At 36.4% G+C, this 18,538-nt stretch overlaps 1 protein-coding gene and 1 pseudogene across 2 annotated transcripts in view; both read right to left on the reverse strand.

The window, feature by feature from the left end:
- Positions 1 to 18,538, reverse strand: part of LY75 (lymphocyte antigen 75) — a 135,757-nt gene that overhangs the window by 105,511 nt on the left and 11,708 nt on the right. For both annotated transcript variants that reach the window (XM_003990798.5, XM_011285355.4), the window contains exons 3-8: positions 18,330 to 18,500; positions 14,639 to 14,803; positions 6,679 to 6,789; positions 5,142 to 5,285; positions 2,735 to 2,926; positions 1,258 to 1,415 (exon numbers count right to left, since the gene is read on the reverse strand). In XM_003990798.5, coding sequence (XP_003990847.1) covers positions 1,258 to 1,415; positions 2,735 to 2,926; positions 5,142 to 5,285; positions 6,679 to 6,789; positions 14,639 to 14,803; positions 18,330 to 18,500 — 941 coding nt within the window. The remainder of the gene's footprint in view (positions 1 to 1,257; positions 1,416 to 2,734; positions 2,927 to 5,141; positions 5,286 to 6,678; positions 6,790 to 14,638; positions 14,804 to 18,329; positions 18,501 to 18,538) is intronic.
- On the reverse strand, positions 729 to 932 carry LOC111561987 (annotated as a pseudogene).

The raw sequence follows: 18,538 nt of genomic DNA on the forward strand, positions 1-18,538 counted from the left end.
ATATCAACCACCCATGCTGTCTCAGTTTCCTCATGTGTAAAATGGTAGTTAGAACAGCTACTCCCCAAGAATTACAGAATCAAAATTTTATTCCAACTCTACTTCAGCCTAGATTTCAAAGTTCTCTTTCAAATATGCTACTCTGATTAATTTTGCTTAATTATTAAGTTGCTGCTTTCTTCAAATTAAATTTCAATAAATCAATTGTGATAAGGGTCAGTTTTAAGCACTGGAATGCTATCTAGATATGCTATCAGTTTACTCTTGCTTATGGAACCTTACTTCTATCTTTGATACTCTAGCAAAGATATCTTAAATGTCCTTTTAAACAGAGCACCAAATGTGACACACTTCTAAATTAATCTTTGACAACTTTCTCAATACATCTTTACTCTTGAAACACTTCTAAATACACATATCATTTATTGTTTCTACTTAAGTCTCTCTAGAAGTTTGGGTGACACAAACCTCTTAAACAATTAGGAGTCCCCAGGAAAGCGATACAAAGTATAGAGATACACATGTCTTTTCTCTCAACACACAATCTATTTTGGATTCTTAACTAAAGCATGGTCAATAAATATTTAAGCATTCTACAGAAGATGTTCTCTGAAAAACATTAGACCTAATTTTTATTTTTTATTTTACTGATCCATTTATTTATTTATTGTAAAGATTTTTTTTTTTAACTAATCTCTATACCCAATGTGGGGCTTGAACTCACAACACTGAGATCAAGAGCTGCATGCTTTACTGACTGAGCTAGCCAGGTACCCCTAGACCTAATTTTTAAATAAAAATATTTTTTCACTCTCAAAGTAGGATTAATGTAAAACTTAATCTGAACATGAATTCAGAAGATGGTATTTCTCAGCTTAAGTTGTGACTTTATGTTACTACACTTGATCTTAGCCAAAAGGCCAAGAAGCGATGTGACTTTATGTTAAATATCATAATGATGGTCCAGAGAGAAAGAGCTTATTAGAACCAATATGACACAAGAAGAATTGAATTCTAAAAGGATTTTCTTCATCTGTTTCAGACCAGAGCAGATACTCTTAGACAGGAAGAGGATTGCTTATTTATTCTTTGTTTTACTTACCTCTTTTTTCCAGTAGCTACTGGAAAGACAATCTACAGGGCTCTTACGTTTTATTTTCTTTCCCAGCTTATACACAAATATCCTAACCCAAGTCATCTTAATATTATTATTTAGTATATAATAAGAATATAAATAAACCACAGAAGTTTTCCTACCTTTCCTAAATAGGAAACGCAGTTCGGAGTCTTATTGTAGGGAACATTTGGCTCATTCTTATTCCAATATGTTAAAGTAACTTCAGTATCATCTGACCACTGAAATAAAGTTGGTATATTTTCGTTCTTAAGACCTGTCCATATTTCTTCTTTGGCATCTAAAAGAAAAATGTTTTATTTATTTGGTTTTACTCAATTACATACTTCAGTATGTATACTGTTACTGATTTTTACATTCTGATAATGGGCTTTTAAGAGCCTCGATGGTATTTGCAATTAATCTATTAAAATATTGATGTTAGGAAGGCCAGGAGTCAAGTGCTTTTTAGGGTACTTATGCAGGCAGAGCACACGGTGGAACAGCCATGTATAATCTGTAGGTTAGGAGCTCCTGATATCAGGTTTAGATAAACCTTGCTTTATGGGGTATACAGATTTCCACAACTTCGCTTTTACAAAAAACATATGTACATGTTTTCACTAATTGAAAGAAATCTGAAGAGGATTTTCACTTCTATGAAATTGTATTTGCTTCTTCGTTTTATGCCATTTTGGTTTATGAAAGGTTTCATAAGAACAGTCTACTTTTGGATAGCAAGGGAACCTATAATGAAATTCTACAAATACAATCATAGATACTCCAGTTAGAATAGGAGTGATGTCCATCACTGCCCTGGAATGACTATGCTGCCTTCCCAGGTAAAACAATTAGCACCATGCTGATACAGAATAGGTATCTATTATTAGTTATTGTGATTAGTGAATCCTAAGAGAAGGATATAATATTGCCTGTCTAGTGTATTTTTTGTTCTTCAGTGTTTAGCTTTTAAATAATTACAAAAGTGAAATAATCATCACTTAAGCATCTGGAACAACTTAAATAGTATTTATCTTATGAGAAGAGGGAAATTACTCAATCACTGCCCGTACAGTCAAATTGGTAGCTACTTGCTAATGTTGCTAATTGTACATTAATTAAAATTAAATAAAAGTAAAAATTCAGTTCCTCAGTTACATTTCAAGGGCTCAAAAGCCACAAATGGCTGGTGGCTGGCTGCTGTATTGGTCAGCATAGATTATAAAAGAGTTCCATCATCATAGAAATTTCTGTTGGACAGTGCTGATCTGTAGGGATGATTGTAAGCTTTTCATTCCCACTAAGAGTCTGAAGATTAGGGGGCACCTGGGTGGCTCAGTCGGTTAAGCATCCGACTTTGGCTCAGGTCATGATCTCACGGTCTGTGAGTTCAAGCCTCACGTTGGGCTCTGTGCTGACAGCTCAGAGCCTGGAGCCTGCTTCGGATTCTGTGTCTCCCTCTCTGTCTCTGCCCCTCCCCTGCTCACACTCTGTCTCTCTGTCTCTCTCTCTCTCTCTCTCAAAAATAATGAATAAACATTAAACAAAAAAAAGAGTCTGAAAATTAGGGGTGACTTAGAATGTTTTAAACCTTTCAAATAGGATATTTTAAAAACTTACCCCCATGATGAAGTTTTGTGACAACCACCTCCACATCTGCTAAAGAATGAATGCTGATGAGGTCACTGCTTAAGGCTTTACATTTCATATGTGCCTTATCCCAGGAATCACTTTCATTTACCAGAAGATAGCAAAACCCATTATTTGACATCCAGCCTGCATCACAGCGTGTATCTGAATATGTCCAAACATCTGGGGGAAAAGCATCCATATATATTCCAGTAAAGATACATCAGTAACATTTTAAATTCTTTCTCACATCATCAGGATTCTGGAAAACTGGGGAACGTGATGTCAAATAGTACAAGAACATGGATTTATGTGGTGCCTCATTCTACATAGCATCATAAGAGTGACTATTAGGGATACAGGTAATGATATGACTTTATTGTGATACAAATGTGCTACATGATTGGGCTCTGACTCATTGAGGAGGGACTGCCCTTAGTCCTAGTAGACAGAAGAATGGTGTGGGATAAGCCATTTGCTGACAAATCTCTTCCTTGCTATGGGATTTGTTAGGTTCCCCTCCAGTCTCTGAATTTGAGAGGTTATTTAGTCCAATCTCCTTTCGTGTATGGTCAGATTAGCAAGGGGATGTGAATTAATGCTCACTGTTGAACAAAGACATACAGAGATTTAAGAAACAGAGTAAAACATTTATAAACTCCACATGAAAGAGAGGATAGTACTGGAGGGAAAGGGCACAGGGCCTCTCTGGACCTCTTCTTTCTTTCCCTCCACTAGACCTATATCCTCATAGAATTAGTGATTCTTTGTTTGCACCATGTTAAAACGCACTCAAACGATAGTCAAGAAAGATTGGAGAAAAGATTGAGGTATAAAACCATACAAAATAATTCTACTCCTCTTAATAGAATTAGAAATTAAGTTGAATTACTCGGACTTTGTGGATTCAGAACTGTTTGGAATGTCTGTTGTATAAAAACACAGCATCTTAAAAAATGTGAACAGCTTGTTCTTCACTGATAGATAAAATTCAGGTCAAGCTAGCTTCTCACACTTGAGAACAAGAGAACACAGGAGAACTGAACTAACTTTCAGTTTCTGAAATAAGACATGGTATTATTATTATTATATTTTACAATTATGATAAAGGAACAGAGGAAAAAAACACCCATAATTGAACTTAGAACAAATGTTTTCCTATTCTAGTCTTTGTCTCTATGAATACATATTTTTACAAGATTAAAATGGTAAGTAGGCATATCATTTTGTTCTGCTATGGTATTTTCCTGCTGGCACAGTTATTTTAATAAATGCATATTATTCAATCATGTGGGAACATCATGATTTACTTAATAATTCTACTCTGCTACAGGGTATTTACTTGATCTATCATCAGTCATTCTGTTTTATTTTCATCTGTGCTGTCTTTTCTATTACGCTTTTTGTTGTATGGACTAAATTTGGTTTGAATCAACCTGGAAGATGAATATTCATTTTCATCTATGATTATAGACATCTCCCAACAATCTTTATTCTATATATTTATTTTCTAGTCTTAAAAAATAGCTTTCTGTTCCTATATGGATAAGCAATTTTATTCCCTTCCCCCAACATTCTTTAAGCAAGACATTTTAAAACCTCCTTTTTTTCCCCTCCTAGTTTTGAGTATTACTTTTTCCTATTCAGGAGGATTTAATCAAATACCAGTAAACGATGGGTCCTGTGCAAGACAGTAAGGACACTCCTCTTATTCTTTCAAAGGCTTCTGAAATTTCTCTGCACCTCAGAAATTTCAACTGTTCTGCAATTCTCTTATCCTTGAAACCCCTTGGAAAAAAACCATACTTGTACACATTTCGTCCTTCTGCACCCCACCTTTTCTACCTGATTTATCAACACAATAAACTAAATAAGCAGCCCGGCAGAGAAAGACAGATCAGGGGTGGGCATCGTGGGGTAGGAACTGGAAACCTGAGGAGAGTTCCCACATCCATCATTTTTAGTTCTCGCAGAGGCAGGTAAAATATAAGACCTGAGTGTGCATCAGCATCACCAGGAAGTCTTCTTAAAACACACATTGTTGATGTCCACAGAGTTTTCAATTCAGTAGATCTGGGGTGGGTCCTAACAATTTGATTTCTAACAGGTATGGTTGATATCGATACTCTTAGTCTAAGGAAGCACACTCTGAGAAACAGTGCTCTAAAGAAAAAAGAACCACCTGTGAATAGAAATATATTTCTCACTGAGGATATCTCTGCCATCTTAAGGGGATATATCAAACCAAAGCTTTATGCATATATAGTTGATGACATCTAACCACTGCATCAAAATAAAGTAGTTTTTGGCATTGGCAGTATAGGGTGAAGGAAAGGTGGAAATAGATATCTGAAATGGATTTACTTGCACCTACTTGCACAGAAAATGAGAAAGATACCTGTTAACTCCGCTGTGTTATTTAATGGTTTCTTGCAGACATAGGGCAGTTGAACTTCACAGGAAAAACTCTGCCATAGACCAGACCTGGCATCCATTCTTGCACAGCTTGATCCACCTATTATCATAGGTGCACTAGGCATATCTTAAATGATTAGAAAGAGGAGGTTAGAGCCAGAGTGGTGGTTAGAAAAGATAATTTGTATTCCTAATTTTCTGCTTTTATGGGAGCTCATAAAATAGTTAAAACCTTCTACTAAAGCCTCCATGGACACTCATGTGCTTAAATCTGTCTCCCTTCTAAAATACAGGATACAGGGTGAAACACTCTAATACACTATAGTTAATTCAAAAACCAAACCCAAAAACCAAAACCAAACCTCTATCCCTAATCAATATCTGTGTCTTACTCTATGGTCAGTAGCTATTAATCTGCTACTCTATACAATAGATATACTGATTTGTGGTTCAGTAATGCCCTTAAGACCTTGAATTAAAGGTTAAATTATCTTTAAAGATTTTATTTACTGAGGTGATAGAGAATTTACTCACTGATAATGAAATTTCATTAAACTAAAATGACCTATTGGTATTGCACTTAACTCATTTTTCTTATGTGTGTATAGAATACGTTTATACTGAAGCTAGTGTCAACTTTTAGATTCTACACTTGTCAGAAGCTGAAATTTAATTTTTTTTTTAATTTGAGAGAGAGAGAGAGAGAGAGAGAGAGAGAGAGAGAGAGAGAGATGGAGAGAAAGACAAACTTAAGCAAGGCCCACGCTTAGTGTGGAGCCTGACATGGGGCTCGATTCCACAACCCTGGGATCATGACCTGAGTTGAAATCAAGAGTCAGTTGAGTGTCCTGTGTCCAAACCTTGTGTCAAGCTCTGCGCTGGGCATGGAGACTGCTTAAGATTCTCTCTCTCCTTCGCCCCTCCTCTGCTCATGCTTGCTCGTACTTTTTCTCTCTCAAAAAAGTTAATTAGAATAAAAAGGTATCTAACTTCTTTTGGGAAGAAAAATATTTTGGCTAACTAGGGTTTTGTTTGTTTTATTCACTATAAAATTTTCTTTAAGGTATTTACATATGCAATATAATATAACCATTAGGTTGTCAGTACTTGAGCACTACTATAGGAGACCCCAAGAGTTCTAAAATGAGAGAATATTTCTGTATTGGAGTTGAGCTGCAGATGAAATACCATTGGTCAGTCATAGACATGTCAAGTCCCCTAAAGGATACAGAACAGCTGCCAGGCCGTGGGATGAGGCTCATTCTGCTGTTATCTAAAATTGTAGGGTTGCCATAACGTTACAGACAAATTCTCACTTCTCCATGGTATGGTTCAACTTGGCTATCATGGTATTACAATAAAGAAGGAATGAGGGGAAAAAATTGTTCTTAGAATTAACCATAATAACAGCTGCCAAGATTTGAAATTTTTATAAGCTCTCAGTGAGTGGGATGCTTTTGTTTATTCACTTTTTTGAAGATTTTGCTCTGTGCATAATAGATGGAAGAAGGAGCAGTTACCTGGGTCCCAGTTGAGAAAGTTTAACGGCTTGTGGTCTGACCATTCCCAGCCTCTAGCAGAGTATAGTTGATTTAAGCCAATCCAGAAAATTCTTGGAATGCCCTCTTTTTCTGTAAGAATCACATAATTTTAACAAGTGACAAAATTACCTAAATTATTACCTAAGTCAGACTTCAGCTTCTACTAATAGCAAAATTATCTGAAGGCCTTGATTGTGAGGCAGGAATCCTGCAGGAGGCTGTTTATCCAACAAAGGCAGGTGATGCGTTAAGTCAATTCTGCTTTCCCATTAGCTTGTCCCTGTCTACTAAGGTAAGGACAGAATCTTCTCAGAACAGATGTTCCACTATTTTTAGCCCTCTTGTACTAATACAGAAGAAAACAATTTCCACTATATATCTCAGTTTTGAAGAACTGATTGTATTCCAGACTGACAGTGTAAATTCATTAAGCACATATTGTTTAACTGGTACTAAGAATATAAAAACCAAAAATACAAAGTCCATGCCTCTCTGAGGATTTCAATTTAGTAGACAGGAAGAGATATGGATCCCTCAAAAGGTAAAGTGTTACCCATACTGTTTCAGAAATATGTAGAGGAACTGTTTGGTAGGCAATGGAATATGTAGTTCTAGAGTCCAAAGGAGACATTTAGGATGAAGACACAGAACAGGACACACACACACACACATACACACACACACACACACACACACACACCCCACACGACAGTGGAGATATATCATTCAAATTCATTATTTGACAACCAGAAGCCATCAGCAAAAAAGGGAAAGAAAAGCAGAGATAATTTAAGTAGTGATGCTAGTTGTAAATATGCCACTCAATATGCATATGCCCATAAACATATGGTAAACTGAATGAAAAGATTATAAGGCTTTTTATGCCAGTATCAAGAAAGTCAATAAAATTATTCAACAACCTAGTAAGGCTTCATCAACATCATGAAAAAAGAATTTGAAGATATTGAGGGCCTGATAGAACAGACAGAAGAACTGATGTAATGGTCTACAGAAAACAAGGATGATGCTGACCAACAGGAAGAGTTAATAGGTTGGAATCCCTATAAATTTGATATATTCTCAGCAGTAAAACACTTGATAACAATTTCTTAATTCCTCTCAGAGAATTATGTATGATGCATTATTATATTATATAAATGATCTCTCTGTATATATATATAGATTTGAAATATAATTATATTCATAATTATAATATTCATAAAATATTAATTTTAATGTAAAATTTATAAATTATAAAATGTAATTTCAAATTACATTTAATTTATTTAATTTAAATTATAAATATTTATAAATGTATAAAATAATTAAATGCATATTAATATAATTATATTTTATATGATTTGTATGTATATTATATACAAAGAAATGGTTCTTAAAATATGGATTTTTTTTCTTTTTTTTTTTGTAAGAGAGAGAATGTGAGCAGGGGAAGAGCAGAGGAAGAAGGAGAGAGAGAATCTTAGCAGGCTCCATGACTAGTGTGGAGCCAGATGCGGGGCTTGATTTCACGATGGTGAGGTCATGACTTGTGCTGAAATCAAGAGTCGGACGCTTAACTGACTGAGCCACCTAGGTGCCCTAATATGGATTTTTATATGCAAATCAAACAGATATACCTGATATGTATCATTTTGTTCCATTACATATATCAGATATATCTGTATGATTTGCATATAGAAAAGCATATCCATATTTTAAGGGTTTTTTGAGGGAATTTTGACCGTACACAATTTTTGTCTTACTGCAGCCTTGAGAATGTGAATACCTAAAACACGTGACTTCACTAGAACTGACACTCAGGAAATGGAAAATATCCTCTGTGTAGAGCAGAAATAGCAACAGCAAAGATGAAAGGGGCCAAGAGCAGTAACCAGACACCAGCATTAAAGGGATGGGCAGGAGTCTGGAAAGAGGGTGGTAGGGACAAAGGCCCAATTACCACTCCACTGGGAACGAGATGTGAAGTTAGCAGTGAATTACAAAGATACCCTGTGTCTTCCAGGAGCTTATTTGTGACAGAGGCAGGTCTTTGGGATCTAGAAGAGAGATATACTTATATTTGTATCTGTATCTATATCTGTATCCTGTATCTATGTCTATAACTGTATCTATATCTGTATCTAAATCTGCATCTGTGTCTATATCTGTATCTATATCTTTATTTGTATCTGTATCCTGTATCTATATCTGTAACTGTATCTATATCTGTATCTACATCTTAATCTGTATTACATCTATATCTGTATCTACATCTGTATCTGTATCTATATCTGTATCTGTAACTGTATCTATATCTGTATCTACATCTGTATCTGTATCTACATCTATATCTGTATCTACATCTGTATCCATATCTATATTCGTATTTGTATCTATATCTGTATGTACACCTATCTAACTATATTTTTTAATGGTAGAAATTTTAATAAGTTTATGGCCTGTTGGGAGAAGAGTCAGTAGAAGTGAGAATCAATGAAAATATAAGAGGGAGAAGAAACACCTGATGTGGATACAAACAGCTTTGGGGAAGGAGTTAACCTTGAACAAACTGGAGGGATGACAGATACAGATAAGTTTGTAAGTACTAGGATGGGAAACTAAGGGTTTGCTTCACTTTTCTCAAGGAAGTAGATGGTAAGGATACTCTCTAAGGGAGGAAAAGGTGGGTATTTGGGTAGATGGCTTGAAGAGCATACTGAAGGGAACTTTGGATTCATCCTTTTCTTTCACCTTGTTAGCATAAGTGCTGGCAAACAAACTGAGGATTTAATCCAATGTAAATTTCTCATTAGGATAATTAGTTTTCTAGCCTTCCTAAAGAAGTCCTGGAAACTATGACATATTTATGGCACTCCAACTCAACCATTACAGGATATTCCAAATTCCCTTTATTAATTTTTAATGGGGATACTATGGAGGACCAATCCTTCCCATCCTTCCCAAGTTCAATGTCCTTCTTTCCATGAAGACTTTTCAGATATCCCCAGGAGGATATTTGAATAATCCTATTGCTTACCTGCACATGGGAAGTACATATTTATGAAGAAACTAAATGAACTTTGGAAGCTGATAGTTCCTATAATTTGCTTAATTACACTGTCCTATTTGTGAGCTGTATTGGTGACTTATTCTTCAATAGAATTATAGGATTTTAAAACTGACTGTGTTGACAAACAGGAATGTTCTTTATGTGTTTTATGCCAGGTGAATGTGAATGGGAAATAGATTCTAAAAATCTGGGTTGGTCAAATATGAAAGGCAGGTATTTCTTTTATGGCTTGGACAATCTGAAGCTAGATTTTTTTCTCCATACTGTCCAAGCAAGAAGCTGACCAATTTGAGACTTTGCTCACCCCATCTTTGCCATCAAGAAACAGACGATTGATAGCATAAATCCCCATACCTAATCAAATCAAACAAGAGAGTTCACTGAAGTCGATATTTGTCACTGTCCTTAAAACCTGTTCAGACTTGACCTTCTATTTCTATTCCTCTCCCCACAAGGGAGACTACAGGCCTGATAATGGTAATTGCATGTGGAAGGAGCCAGAAAAGAACCTCTTCTAATGTATAAGGAAGGTCAAACCAGCAAGGGGCCCTCACTTAGAAGTAGCCTAGCCTTGGGGCACCTGTTGAGGCCACTCTAAGTGAACAACCTCTCAGGGTGGAGACAAATGAGGAAGAATGGACTGTTGGGTCTTCTTTTGTAACTCTGGGATGAATCTGTGGTTAGAGGTTCCCTGGGAAGGCTAGAACCATGGGAGATCTGATTCCCAAACAAAATCCAGAATCCCCCATCCCCAAAAGAACAAAATCAAAACAAAACTAAGTGCAGGGCAAGCAGAAAGGAAAAAGAAAGCTCTTTTAGATTGCATGGGACTTATTTTCAAGGGGCTGCTTCTGCTTTTTTTCTGGCAGTAGATTCCCTAGTCTACCATTAGCTACCAAACTAGAAATCATTTGGGAATAACATTCTCCATTATGCTCTGCATATGTACAATTCTTTTCCCCAATTAGATCAAGCACTTGGATCACAAAATCTCTGAGTCACTTTTGTTGGCCTCCCTCTCCTAGCCTAATATTTACATGTGATAGTTTTCAGTGAAGAGAGAAACTTCAAGATTTTGATACTGTGAGTTTCAGATGTTAAAGTACAGCTTGAATCTTGGGAAACTATCAGTTATAATTAGGCTATAATAATTATATTATGCTTAAACAGCATTCACAGTGAAAGAGAAGGGTTTACCTCTAAAATTATTGCTATATATGAAATGTGGGAAGAGTCTGGCCTAGGAAACAGCAGGGTCATTTAATATGTTATCTCACTTTTATGAGTTATAACATAAAAGTGATAGATAAAGAAATCATGCAACATTCACTCCTCCAAATGCATCATTAGATTGTTAGGGTTTTGATAGTCATACTTGGACACTTTTCTCCTTCACCGAAAACATCAGTTTCCAAATGTCAATATTCCAGGAGGCTTAAATTTATTGGTACTTTTCACTTTCAACAATATTTGTTATAAGGTTCACTGAGGTCTGAAAAGGAATTCCATTGACAACCACTAGCCCATCAGGCTTATTTGATAGATTTCCTTTCTAGAGCTCTGATTATTCAAGTATCAAACAAAACAGGAAAAGGGTGAAGCTAAGGAAGTAAGAAAGGAGGGCTGAACAAAGTTTTAGCTAAAGAGCATGACAAAAGACTAGTAGACTTTTAATGATGAAAAGAAATGATGAAGAGAAAAAAATATATATAAGAGGATTAAGTAGTATAGTAAAAAAGTAAGGGGTCTGGAGTCATATATGTTGATATTTGAATCCCAGTTCTGATACTTCTGAGGTGTGTGATGTTGGGTATGTTATTTCTAAGTAAGCATCAATTGCCTTATCTGTAAATGGGGGTAAAAATACTTACCTTATGAGGTTGTAATGATAATTAAATTATTTAATTTGTCTGGAGACATGAGGGTTTTGCTCATAGTTTGAATTTACCAAATATTAACACTTATTATAAAGCAGTGTGATGGGATTTATCTGAATTAGTCAATAGGTATTTGTTTCATATATAGGAATAATGCTTAGAGTTTTGCGCAAAAGGGAAAAAACAACCCATGAGACCCACCTATACCTGCAAAGAACTTAACTAGTCTTAAAAAAGGTAAATGCAGGGGCGCCTGGGTGGCTCAGTCGGTTGAGCGGCCGACTTCGGCTCAGGTCATGATTTCGCGGTCCGTGAGTTCAAGCCCTGCGTTGGGCTCTATGCTGACAGCTCGGAGCCTGGAGCCTATTTCGGATTCTGTGTCTCCCTCTCTCTGACCCTCCCCCGTTCATGCTCTGTCTCTCTCTGTCTCAAAAATAAATAAACGTTAAAAAAAAAAATTTAAAAAAACAAAAACAAATTCTCTTTATTAAAAAAAAGGTAAATGCAGACACATGCCAGATACAACTTGTTTTCAAGTCAGATTGACTGTGTTCCAATTTTGGCTCTGTTAATTACTTGTGGGTGACCTTGAACAAGTTACATTTCCTTTCTGATCCTCACATTCCTTATCTGCAAAGTAGGCTTATTAATAAAAATACCTACATAGTATTGTTATATAGTATTAAATAAGATAATGTATGAAAAGCATTTAGTACTCAGTCTAAAACATCATTGCTGTCATATGTTATGATTATTTTTTCATTCAAATCATCAGAAACTTAATAACTTTGGCTTCATGATTTTTAAAAATAATACAAAAAGTTTCTGTTTATAAACTTTCAGTAAAAGAAGTGCAATGCTCTGATGGAAAAAGTTAGAGAAGTTTACTGAGTACATAAAAGATGTCCCAAATAAATAGAAAGGCATACCATATTCATGGATGAGTTGACTTAATAAATAATGTAGTGACAAAGGTGCCTCTTTAATCTATAATTTAATGCAATTCCAAAGTCCCAATAAAGTTTTTCACTGAGATTAATAAGCTGATCCTTGAATTCATAGAAAAGAATAAGTGGTTAAAAAATAGCCAAGGCAATTCAAGAAAAAAAAAAATGAGAGGACTTGCTCATCCATATTTACCATGCAGCTGGCATAATTAAAACAGTGTGGAACAGACACATAGACAGACAAGTAGACCAAAGGAATAGAATGGAGAACCTAGAAATAACCCACATGTAATAGGGGAGTTTATATTTATTAGAGGTAGAATAATTTTAGGGAAAAATGTAAAATAAATAGTGCTTGATCAACTAACATCCATGTGGAGAAAGACAAATTAGATTCCCACCTCTACAAATTTTATTTCAAATGGATTATGGATGTAAACATGAAAAGCAAAATTAAAAACTTTAGAAGAAAAATGAGAAGTTATGTTTATCATACTAGGGCTAAGAAATAATTTGCTAAATAATATAAATAAGCACAAAACATTACGGAAGAGACTGACTGACCAAATTAAAAGTACCATATTTTTAAATAATAAGAAGCAACAAAAGTGAAAAGACCAAAGACTAGGAAAAGATATTTGTAATCCTACAGCAAAAGATAGGTGTATATAAAGAATTACTATAGATCAATAAGAAAAAGGAGGCAAACAACTCAAAAAGAAGGCAAAGGATATCACCTGGCAGATTATAAGCGGAAAACCTGAATGCCTAATAAACACAAGGCACAAAACCACATGAATTATCAGGAAAATATAAAAGACAAATGAAATAACCATTTCACATTAATCACAATGGCCAACTAAGTCTGACAACATCAAGTGCTTGCAGAGGTGTAAATGAATACAGCCACTTTGGAAAGTAATTTGGAATTTTGATTAGAGGTGAAGAGATGTGTACCCCATGACTAAGCAATTCCTACTCAAGTAAAAATCTCATACATGTCCACCCCATGAGACACATATGAGGATGTTCCTTACAGTGGTATTTGTAATAGGAAAAGCTGAAAACAACCTGTTTCTCAATAGGGGGATGGATAAATTGTGGTTTATTCATACAAGGTAACAGCAGCAGTTGACAACGTATAAACTTACATATGGGTAAATAAGTATTTGTATCATTTAAAAACCTAGATATGTTTTTATATCTGTTTTAATCTATGTTTTCATATCTGTGTATTATAGATCTATATAATGAAAACATATGCTGTATTTATACATATATATGTTATAAAAGCACTCAAAGAATGGTTATTTTGAGACGTGGTCATGGGTTTTCAACTCTATTAACATTTTATTTCTTTAAAGGGAGGGAAGCAAGGAAAGAGGGACGGAATCAATCCATGTAATGCAATATGACAAATGTTAGTGTACAACGAGTGTGTAAAGTCAGGGCTGTGGTTATACAGGTCTCTTTTAGGTTATATTCTATTTTTGTATGTATAAGTTTTCACAATTAAAAATGCTTAAATTACCACCATCACCCCACAAACAAAATAAAACAAAATCTCCTATCCACTCTATGTGTCCATTCATTAAACCATTTGCAGATTTCTTAATTCTCTCCTTGCCTTTGAGTATGGCACTCCTCTACCCAACCACAAGAACGTTTCACTGAGGCCATCTAGTGTGACTCAGCCATGTTCGTTACCTTCCTTGAGTTCTCCACTTTTCAATGTTCAAACTGTTTAATGTTCACCTTTTACAAAACCTTTTCTCTTAGGCTTAGGGTAGCAGTTTAATCTTGCTACCTCACTCCATTTTCTGAGCAATAACTTCTTTTCGGTCTCCAACATGAAATGCAGTTTCAATGGATAGAATGTGATTCTATTAATACCTTTTTGCTTGAGGGCTTCAGTGTTGATGTTTAGATCCCAAGAAAAGACAGAAAGATATATACACAAATCAACATACCCAGGTATGAAAATAGAGGTAGACAGATGGCATCTTTACAATCCCGGCAGTTTGGTCTACCACATGCAAACCTACCTTTAAGATAAGTTAATTCATCAGCATCACTGATGCTCAGTAAGTTAGCTCCTTGATTCTGACATGAAACATAAGCTTCCTTCCAAGAAAGAGATGCCTGAGTATTAAATTGGTAGCAACTTCCAATCTGCTCATTCTTTTCCCAATTATCTTCACAGCCATTTTCTGTTGATAAAAAGATATGTTAGCCATCATGAAGTAAGGGCATAATGTTTTATATTACTAAGAATGTTTACCAATACTGCAATTCAATTTCCATCTTCTTAGGATATACTAAAATTGAAGTTTATTGTTCAAATGACCACGTTTTGATTCTTTGGTTACACAAAGAAATTTTGAAGTCATAGGAACCAAATGACCTTGGCTGATGAAAGCTTCCACTCTCCTATCCTCTACTCTCCCATTATCCCCTACCAATTACAATGCCATATTTTAGCCCCTGCCTGCCCTCTGCCTAAACGTAGGAGTCTTCAACTGTGTTCACATTGTTAAACTCCTGAGCTGATGAAAAACAAGTTCACTTGTAGATAGCGGCAGATGGCAGAGGGGTTTGCCACAGTTTGCAGTGAAACTCCTGTATGTATGTGTGTGTGCAGACATGTTGCTTAAATGCCCATAATGTAGAACCCAAGTGACTACCTTATTTGAAAAACTCAGTCTGGGGGTGCCTGACTGTTAAGCGTCCGACTTCAGCCAGGTCACGATCTCGCGGTCCGTGAGTTCGAGCCCCACGTCGGGCTCTGGGCTGATGGCTCGGAGCCTGGAGCCTGTTTCTGATTCTGTGTCTCCCTCTCTCTCTGCCCCTCCCCCGTTCATGCTCTGTCTCTCTCTGTCCCAAAAATAAATAAACGTTGAAAAAAAAAAAAAAAAAAAAAAACTCAGTCTGAATTTTTCCTTAATATATTAACAGAGGATTTAATATATGACATATAATTAATATTATACAATCAATATTACATATGTATATGTACACGTGTGTGCATACATATACAGACGTACATGTTCGTTGTATAATGTGCATGTTATTTTCTTCAACAAATACTTAGGCGCACCTGGGTGGCTCAGTCAGTGAAGCATCCAATTCTTGATTTTGGCTTAGGTCACGATCTCATGATTTGTGAGATTAAGCCCCGAGTTGGGCTCTGTGCTGACAGCATGGAGCCTGCATGGGATTTCCTCTCCTCTCTCTGCCCCTCCCCCTGCTTTCTCTCTCTCTGTCTCTCTCTCTCTCAAAATAAATGTTAAAAAAACCCCAAATATCTAAAAGCAGTTACAATTCCAGACAAAGACCCTTCAAATTATTTCTTACATGAGATATATAGATCTTGATACAGCTGGTTCAAAAACATACTTAGAGACTCCCATATACTGTCTAGAAGAGGAAACCTAATATAGGCTGTATCGCATGTGTCCCAGGCTCCACTCTGGGGGTTTTGCAAAGAGCCTCCCATCATCAGTCACATATCACATGTTAGACTCATGGCCTTTCAAGCTGGAAGGGCCCTCCTAGGTCATCTTGTCTAATGCTCTCATTTCACAGATGGGAACAAAGATCTAGAGGTGCTTGTGGCAGAGCTGTGATCAGAGCACTGGTCTCTAAATCTACTCTTGTTGATCTTTTGAACAGCATACGCTGCTTCTTCAGTCACTTTTGAATGGCCTAAATAGCAATATAGGTGGTTGTGACATTTGGTGAAAACAAAATAGGTAGATATGCAAGTACATTGCCTCAAGTCTCCTTATTACCACTGGAGCCCTATGCCTGAAATCCGGAAGCTTCCAGGGGATAGCAGTATGTCTGCTATAAAATATAATCTACATGGTTTAGGAATCCTCAGCTTTGAGAAACTCACAGTCTTACTTCGTCCCTAAAAAGAACTCTGAGAGGTATATGAATGCATTAATACCTCCCATTCTCACCCCACCACCCAAAAGAAGCTACAGACACTGATACTCATAACAGTCAAGGAAGCAAGGTGGAGTGGAATAAATACATGGGGAATGAGTGTCAGGAGTCCTGGAATCTCCACCAGACTCCATATGAATGTGGTCTGATCCTGACAGATCATGTCATCAATCTGGGTCTGCCGCCCCTCACCTGAGAATTGAGGGATTGCACTGGATAACCTCTACACTCCCTTTCACACCTAAAATTTCTGATCCAGACTATAATGAGGTTTAAATGAAATCAGTGCCTAGTTGACCAAACTCTGCCTCATATCAGTTATAATTGAAGCAAACATCAGCATTTATCTTTTAGTAGGTTCTGGGTGTTGAAAAGCCTATGCCTCTACCTGGAATAGTAATTCTCAAAGTGTGGTCCTCAGACCAGTATCCTCTGGGAACTCATTGAACTGTGAATTCTTGGGCCCCACTCCAAAGCTACCAAATTACAATTTCTGAAGATGGGCTCCAGAAATCTTTGTTCTAACAAACTTTCCAAGTGATTCTGCTGCAGAACCATTTTCTCAGTATAACCTCTTCTAGTTGCTTAGAACTCTTCATTTTGAAGCTCAGCTTCCTTAAAGAGGAATCAGAATTACTAATACCAGTAGACTGGCTACTGAATGAGGCATGATATAGTATAGTTATTTGGGTCAAGGAATTCAGAACTGGGTTTCCTAGATTTGAATCCTAGTTCTGAAATGTATTTGTTATGTGACCTTAGGCAAGTGCTGTAATTCCCCTGTGCCTCACTTTGGTCATCTGTGAAATGGGGATAAATAGTGGTGCCTACCTTATAAGGTTGTGTGAAGATTGAATGAGTTGATATAGTTTGAGTGCTTAGAATGGTATCTGACACTTGGTAAGGCCCTAAAAGCATTAACTATTATTATCTAGGTCTGGAGATTTTTCCTTTCTCTTTGTTATATATTCTTCCAAACTACTGACCGCTTAAAAATATTTCTGGGGCACTTATCACATGTCAGGTATTGTGATCACCTGTAACTCTCACCTGACTGGTGATAAAATATGTCTCAGTTATATGCCAGATAATGAATCAACTGCTCCTTTGGTCTCTCTCTCTTTCTAAAGAACAGTGAACTCTTTAGCATGTCCTGAATAGTTTGCTTCTAGTAAGAAGCAATTAGAAAAAATGCTCTGCTCCACACACACAAATAGCAGAAGGAACAGTGTCACCAATTTTGAGAGGGCCAGGGATATGGGTCTCTTTTGTCCCCTACTCTCTACTTCAGGCCATAAATATACTTAAGTGTCTATCATTCTAAGAGTGTTTCTTTAACCTATCTACCCCACAAACCACCATCTTTGCTCTTTTTCTATTTCATAAACCTTAAGAGGCTTTCTCTCTTATTCACGCCTGTCCACTATAACTTAGCTTCTATGACCAATGGTCTTTTGAAACTGCTCTAATGAAGGTCAGCAGCAATTTCCTAACTGCTCATGCTTTTTCCACTTCCTATTCCTGAGGTATCTATGCTACAGATACTCCCTCCTTCTTTGTCTTCCATGATACCATCCTGTCTTGGTTCTATTCTTGGCCAACTCCTAAAAGCAAGCTCATAGCTACACATTATTTCCCTCTTCCCTCAAATATATATATTTTTCTCTAGGATAATATTTGTTGCAGTCATTTGTGAGTCATCTTGGACTCTTCTTTGTCCCTTTTGCTTCACAGAAATGGTATCCATTGTTTCTCTCTATATAAAGCCTGTTAGCCCATACATACCTGGTATTAAGCAGATGCCCCACTTTTGATCATACTCATAATTTAAGGTGGTTGCACACCATGGCCCACCATGATTTTCATCACGAATGCACTCATGATGCCAGGTCCCATTAACTAAGAATGGAAATTCACAAGGTCTTCCATAGGAGTTCCCATCTCTGGTATATATCTCTGTGGTGTGGGGAGGAAGGAAAGGAAAGTTAAAAACT

The sequence above is a fragment of the Felis catus genome, chromosome C1, assembly GCF_018350175.1.
Source record: "Felis catus isolate Fca126 chromosome C1, F.catus_Fca126_mat1.0, whole genome shotgun sequence".
Taxonomy (NCBI): domain Eukaryota; kingdom Metazoa; phylum Chordata; class Mammalia; order Carnivora; family Felidae; genus Felis; species Felis catus.